Source organism: Chlamydotis macqueenii, chromosome 6, assembly GCF_036417535.1.
Source record: "Chlamydotis macqueenii isolate bChlMac1 chromosome 6, bChlMac1.mat, whole genome shotgun sequence".
NCBI classification, from domain to species: Eukaryota; Metazoa; Chordata; class Aves; order Otidiformes; family Otididae; genus Chlamydotis; species Chlamydotis macqueenii.
In genome coordinates this window covers 31,436,627-31,444,145 of record NC_141561.1, presented here as the reverse complement: position 1 = coordinate 31,444,145, position 7,519 = coordinate 31,436,627, and the positions used below count along the sequence as shown (strand labels likewise).

Genomic DNA, 7,519 nt, shown 5'->3' with positions numbered 1-7,519 from the left:
TTCCCGGGCCCAGCAATTCCAGAACCTTCTGGAACGCTCATGCTCGCCGAAGGTCAAAGTTGAGGTGACCTCACTTCCGGGCGGGTGTCTGACCCTGGGAACCGGCGGGCGCTGGACAACGCGGTTCGCGGCGCCACCGAGGCGCCAGCCGCCGCTGGAAACGGGACGTGGCCCCGGAGGGGAAAAAAATGCGGGGGAATTGAAGTTGATAGGGGCCGGGGCGGGGGGACGGGCTCCGCCCCGGGGCGGGGCGCCGGGCGCGCATGCGCAGGCGGTGACCTTTCTCACGTGTGCCCGCGGCGGCCCGGTCACTCGGCGGCGGGGAGCGTAGCAGTCGTCATGGTGAGTGCCTGCCGCCTGCGCCGCCGCTGCTCCCTTTGTCGCCTGTCTCGGGCTCGCCGCCGCCGAGCGTGCGCCGCGGCGTGAGGCGGAGAGCTCCCCGCAGGGACTTGTGGCGGGCCCGCCTGTCCGCCGCGGCGGGTGGCTGCCGGGGCCCCCTGAGCAGCCCGCGGCCGCGCCCGGGTGCCCCTTCAGCCCGCCGGAGCCCGGCAGCGGCGGCCGCTGTCCTTCCTGTGGGGCTGGGCCGAGCCGCGGGAGGCAGGGAGGCGAGGGGCCCCGGCTGTGGGCGCGGCGGCGAGCCGCTCCCTGCGGGAGATGCCCGCGGCGGTCCGGTGGCGCCGCAAGGTCACGCAGTCCTTGGGGCGGAAAGGGAGGCCGCCGGCCAGGAGGTGTGGGGGCGTTTGGGAGGGCGCGGGGAGAACAGGGCGGCGTTTTTGCCTGCCGGCCATAACGGGAGTAGCCGTTAGCGGTCGATGCGCTGGGCGGGGCTGCGCCCGCCGCCGCGTGGGCATGCGGGGCCTGCGGGTAACACCGGAACGTGTCGTGCTGCGTTCGTGATCGCTCGTCCTCTGTATTTTATAAACTTATTTTAACAGAGAGCTTACTCTGAAGGAGAACTGGCTGAGGGCAGAGCTGCCCCTGTCCTTGCAGTAGTATTTATTCTAACGGCCCTGCTAACGTGAGGAATTAGGTTTTTAAAAAACTTATTGTGAAACGCCCGTGTTCATCACTGGCTGCTTACTTCTCTTCAACGCAGAATCTCTTTAAAGAAAAGAGGATCAGAGCTGTTACCTTTACAGAATAAAAGTGGTTACAATTGGCAGCCTTTTCCTCTGTTTTTCATCACTGTGGGAGTAGCATCAGCTGGGGTGGCACACAGCTTTCACGTACTGTTTCTTGTTCGTGCTCTGTCTTTAATTTTGTTTTCCCCTGATTTTAAAGTGTCTCTGTATTGGTGAGCATCAGAAAAGGGCGCATGGATGCCAGGCCCTTGTTTCTCGTTGTTTCTGTGAGTGTGAGCTCTGCACACCTGTCCAGTGGAGCACTGTCGCCATGTGACTCGGCTAGGCGCCACATCTTTCCTTCCAAATCAGAGCAGGTTCATTCTTCCTGACCCTTGCTTGTTGGATTTGGTGCTTGCATTTATCTAATACCTGGGAGTGAGAGTGCTGTTTCTGAAATACAGACAAGTAGCAGTAAGTTGCTGTTAAAAAAAACCCAAACCAGAGAGAAAAAAAAACCCAACAAACCCAGAAAACCTCACTCTAACCCTCACGCAGGTATTGAAGCAGTCAAGGTAGAAGTATGCCTGCCTTCTTATTCTTAGGGACTTAAACCTAAAGTTTCTTGTAAAGTTCCAGTCTCTTTGTAGAAGGCAATACAAGTAACTGCTTGAGATTTTGGAGGCTGTATATCATTATGTGAAATGCTGAGGTTTGAAAGTACCTGGAGAAGACTAACATGGGGTACCTGGCTTTGCTTCTTCACTATAAAATGCTCCACTACAAGAATAAAAATGCAGCTGCCCCAGGAGGTCCTCAGTAGTCATTAAATCTGGTTGTGAACTGAATAAATACAGTTTATATAATCAGTAGTTATGCTTACCAAACTGTAGTAGCTAAGGGTTTGGGATTAAAAGCCTGCAGAGCTTTTCAGCCAGAGGAGGTGGCTGCTCTGGCTGGTGGTGGTTTTTCCCCAGCTGGAGTTCATCTTTTTGTGGCTGAGCTGTCAGGATTGCCCAGCGTCTGCTGGTGCCTTCAGCAATTTCTGATGCAATCAAAGGTGGCACATGTTTGCTGCATGCTCAGCAGGTTTCCTAAACTATTAATTTCTCTCAAAAGAGAAATAACTTTGGTGGGTTTTGTGCGGTTTTTTTTTAAACTCTCTTTAATTGCAATTTTGTTGCAGTGTTCCTTTTGTTACAATGTACAATTACTTCCACAGGCAGGAAAAGCATTTAGGAAATTTCTTCCCCTCTTTGACCGTGTCCTGGTTGAACGATGTGCAGCGGAGACAGTAACCAAAGGAGGCATCATGATTCCAGAAAAAGCTCAAGGGAAAGTGCTACAAGCAACAGTAGTGGCAGTTGGATCAGGAGGCAGAGGAAAGGTAGATATCCTGAAGGGTTATATTTGGCTAGAATTAGCAATGGTGTGGTAGTAGCTGGAATATTATCATCAGAAGGGACGGTCGCAGTGTAAGCATTGATAGCTCACAAAAAAAAAACTGATGATGGTGATGGCTGAAGTTGGAAGTACAGATTCAACGAGGAGGTAGAAATCTCAAGTTCTCCTGACTGGCTCTGGCCTTGAATTTCAGCATTCCTTTCATTTGTAAAATGGGAAATACTTGCCTTTTAAAAATCAATATTATTTATTGATATTTATAACCAGCTTTAAGCAGTAGTAACGTGGGTTGGGGGATTTTTGTTTTAGTTTGGTAGTTTTTTGGTTTTGGTGGTTTTTGGTTTTTTTTTTTGGTTGCAGTGTTTTGTGGGTGGTTTTTTTTTTAGTTTTAAATACATAAACAGTGTTTTGGGGGATATCTTGTTTCATCACTTCCCAGCCAAAACCTTGAAGGACTGGCAGCCTTCTTTTTTAAAATGACTACATGCCTGAATGCCTGTGACTTGGGAGCAGGGTGGAATGTCAGAATGAGGCATTTGCTGTCTTGTGCTATGCAAAATATCATTGTCCATAAGGATTAGGCTTACTTGACAAAAGAAAATCAGGAATCAAAAGAAATAAGTGTTTAAATTGGTTTTTTTTTTTTGCTAATGTTGCATGTTGAATATGCATCTGGGATCATAAAAAAAGACAGTCTTCACAGAAACTACAATGGCTTATGGGCTTCAGCATCAGAAGGGTTTTTTTTTCCCCACCAAAGTATTGTTCAGTCAATATCAGTCGTGGAAAACAGGTTAAATTTCAACTTGGGCATGTTGACTTGGACTTTTTCTTTACCATGTGTCCCTCTACATATCACACTGGTTTTTGTCAGTTTCTGCTTTTTAAAGCTTTATATTGTGAAATGGTGCTCATATTTTACTAAACATGCTAATATTTTATTTATAATACAAAAATGTAATTAAAATTTATCAGGTGTTTGTAAACAACTGATTTGCCAGCAACAGTGACAGGTTGATCAAATTAACAAAGATGGGAAGGTACTTTTAACTGGTACTTGGAGAAATTAGCCTTGGCTACTGAATATGGAAATGGACTTTGTCCCTTCATTTTAGAAGGGGGTTTCATGGTCTGTCAATTTTTCAGATTTCTCTGGTGTTTTCTTTAAGTGAAGTCCTATTCAGTAGGTCAAGCAAAGACCTCACAGTTGTATTTACACTTAAAACTAAATGAAAATTAATTATTTTCAGAAAATCACTGCAGTTCTACTGACAAAATATTGCAGGGCTCTGATGCTTGACAATTGACTGGTGTGCTTTCCTTCCTAGTAAACCTGTATATTCTACTGTCACCGTACAATGGAAGTTCAGAGTAGTTATTTCCTGAGTGTTTTATATGTGCATGGATCACTGTAGTTTGGAGGAAATCTATTACATCTATCTATATTGTGGAAAACTAAGGATTTCTTTTTTTTTTTTCTTTCAGAATGGTGAGATTCAGCCAGTGAGTGTAAAAGTTGGTGAAAAGGTTTTGCTACCAGAATATGGTGGTACTAAGATTGTACTAGAAGATAAGGTAAGTTTCCCAACTTTGTGAATGGAAATTAAGCTGGTTCCCAAAATGCCATGCTGCCAGTGATAAATACTGTAGTTACTTTGTAGTGTTAGCAGCATTGAAGAAATGCATTTGTTGGTATTGAAATGGGAGCGGCTGAATCCAGCCAGCTTCTGGTAGCTGTAGTACTTGTGACTTCCACCCCTGCTTAAAAGGAAGGAACCGAGGAAATCCCTGGCCTGACCTTTGCTAGGTGAACAAAGTGGCTTCGTATGCCAAGCATATTGTAAGAGGAGCCCTAAAAGTCTTTGAAAGTACCGTCAGTATCCTTGCTTTTGACAGGGAAAGCTTGCTTGCAGAATTGTCTTCTAGCAGTTCTTCCACTTCCAACTACTGAAAATGGTAACTTGGTAGCTTTCCCGAAGAGTATCTTATCAACAAAGAAGTCTTTTTGCAAGAAGTCAGCCTGTAGAGCTAGTCTTGGTTAGCTAATTTTTGATTTTGTACTTCATGACTGCAGTAGCCCTTGTCAGAACAAGACAGAATTTGCAGAACAACTGAAAAAACACAACTGATGTGACATGTACTAATATTTCTTTTCTTTGCAGGACTACTACTTGTTTAGAGATGGCGACATTCTTGGGAAATACGTGGACTAAACTTGTTGCAGTTATCAGTCATCCATTCCACTAAAATGCTGAAATTTTTCTTTCATCATGTATATAATGTCCTTTATTTTATAATAAGCAGGCATTGAGTCTCTGAAATTATGTGTGATCTCACTGTAATGATGGAACATGAATAAAAATATGTACAGTCAGAAATCAGTTGCTTTTGTTTGAGTTCCATTGAACAGTGAAATTCAGATGACCACCAACCAGCCTTAATTATTCCAAGCAACATCATTTTGTATCCTTATCTGTACTGAAGTTGTAAAGGTCTTTACAATAAACTTATAAAACTATTCTGCTTCTATCTGTTTCTGCTATTGCTCAGTGAAACTGAGTCTCAATTGTGTAATGAGCTAATCTCTCTGAAACTTAATTGTAGTAAAACATTTTTTTTCCCTAAACTTGTGTGCAGTTGGGAGATGAGTTCAAAATGGTTATCACACAGATGCAGTGATGAAGGGGAGTTGCAGCTAGCTCCCTTGACATTGAACTTTCTCTGAAGGTAACAGATGTTTCTGACCTTCTTCTGTCTTGGCAATAGCTGAGATGGTGGTATGCTGGAAGACTAACCCTGCCACAAACAGCCTATCCCACAGCAAGCCCAAAGGACCTGGGTACTAGCCATACCTGTGCTAGAACAAAATCATCCACTTCATGGATGAAGCAGATAAAAACAATGGTTTTCCTTACATACCTCTCAGTGAATTTTGCTAATAGAAAACAAATAGCTTCCCTCCAGACATTAATCAGGCAGAATTGGGGCTGATGGTGACCTTTCAGCAAATTTCTTTACTGATTACTATGTTATCTCAGGCCAGACCTCCAGTTTTCCCATAACTGAGTAGAGAGCTGATTTGATAAATCTGATTTTCTTCATCCTTAGTGCAACACTTTTAAATAGCAAGACATTTACATAAGTAATGGTTAAGCAATCAAATTTGCATATTTCCAACCACCCTGTGTTGCCTTGGAAAAGGATTCAAGGTTGTTCACGCAGGAGTACACAAATCTGTACTCTATACACTGTGTTCCTAATGATGCCTTCCAACTTGGTATGCAGTCTAAGAACATACACTGCCTTAAAATGCTTTGGTGTAGTCTTATGTGAAATAAATCAGTATATGACTTATTGCTACTGAAACTTTAATAGCAGTAGTTAAGCAGTACTTCTTTCTCATTACATTCAAATTAATGTTATGAAATCAACATTGCTAGATACACTGTAAGCCTTATTCTGGAGAGAACAGGAACGGACTGTAATGAAAAATATTTTTCAGAACTTGCATAGCTGCAGTGGGGGACTTCAGCTGTTATGTACTCTGAAACAATGTATTTTCTGCCAGGGCAGTTCCAGTCCCTCCTCCCCACAGCTAAACTGCAGCACAGAGGTGAGCTGGAGCTGCTTTTTTTACCTAGATGCCAATTATCACCCAGCAATGCTGTTAGGAGCTAAGTTTGACAATGGTGGCTGTAATGTCTTTTGCTCCCTGTAGTTGTGGAGTATGCTGCTGGTTGGTTGGTTACCACCTACCTACTTTGGGGCTGTAGGCAGACCCAGCAAAAGTTACACCATTCACGTGGTTAAACTCCCACTGAACTGATACGTGTACTAACAGAAGATGCTAGATTAAAAAAAAAAAAAAAAAAAAAAAGGTTTTCATATAAAAGGCCTGCTTCTTGAAATCTACCCTATGGCAGTTTTACTTTAGTAGTTACAGCTGAAACTGAAGATTATCACACTACAGGTATCTTAAAAGACAATTGATTGTGTAATGAAACAAATTCACCGAGAAGCATTATCTTCCATGATAGGGTAGGTACTCCAGTGCAGTTGCACACCAGAGGGGAAGGTATTTAACCTATTTACAAACTACTTACAGAAATTAGGCCACATCTCGATGAGAAAAAGATGCAGTAGGAATCAGCTCCCAACAGAGAAATGTTTAGGCTTAGCATTTCAGCATTTCTTCAAATAATGTTTTTTAGAGACACGAGTTACGTAGGATCTCCACTTAGCAAATAATTTCACAATGTTTACAGTCCTCGTTTATGAGCAGCCACTACAATCTGTGGGGGTGCAGTCTGAGGGCAGGTGACCCAGAGGTAGCACATGCTCCTTTCCTACCTGCACTACTTAGCCTCACCCCAAAGTGCTGCACCCCTCAGCCACGGCAGCACCACAACCACACCAGCCCACTCCCCAGCAGGATTACGCTGAACTTGCACTGAGTGCTGCCGAGCGCGAGTCTCTCTTCTCCCCAACTCTTCCCCCAACCCATGCTTTCAGCTCCAGCAGATTTTCAGCAGATTTTCAGCCGCTTGGTATCATGCTTATTTAATAAAACGTTTGGCATGGCTCTATCTACTGGTGTGTACATAACTGATTAAAAACAAAAGTCACAGTTTCCTGAAAACTTTTCATGGGAATAGGCAATTTATGGATATGGAAAATAAAATAGCATTTCTAGGCCTCATCAAATGGAGGACACACTTGAACGTCTGCTGGATAGACAGGCAGAGAACATTTCATTCTCGCACCATGAGGCTATCGCTGCAAGCAAGGACAAGGTAACCACTACGTAGCTGAGCTGATCCGTCTGCTGTTACTGCTTTTTAGTCCGTGACTGCATGCCAAGTTCTCTAGCCTCTGGGTGCTATAGGGGGGGACAAAATCAATCACAAATGCTCGCTCTTTGCTGTGTCACTCCTGTCGGAATTTAGACTTCTTTATTCCACTGTTTTATAGACAATTTCAATTTTGGCAAAAATGTTACATATTGCCCTACCTGCATTTTGGGAGGATACACTTCTTCCCAGCCTTTCCTCAGG

General features: G+C 44.2%; 1 protein-coding gene across 1 annotated transcript; it reads left to right on the top strand.

The window, feature by feature from the left end:
• Positions 1-100: 100 nt before the first annotated feature.
• HSPE1 (heat shock protein family E (Hsp10) member 1) lies at positions 101-4,983 on the top strand. The gene is made up of 4 exons (XM_086750662.1): positions 101-342; positions 2,284-2,448; positions 3,951-4,040; positions 4,628-4,983. Exons 1-4 carry the CDS (start codon positions 340-342, stop codon positions 4,676-4,678), a joined length of 309 nt encoding a protein of 102 aa, XP_086606788.1. The 5' UTR covers positions 101-339; the 3' UTR covers positions 4,679-4,983.
• Positions 4,984-7,519: the final 2,536 nt, after the last annotated feature.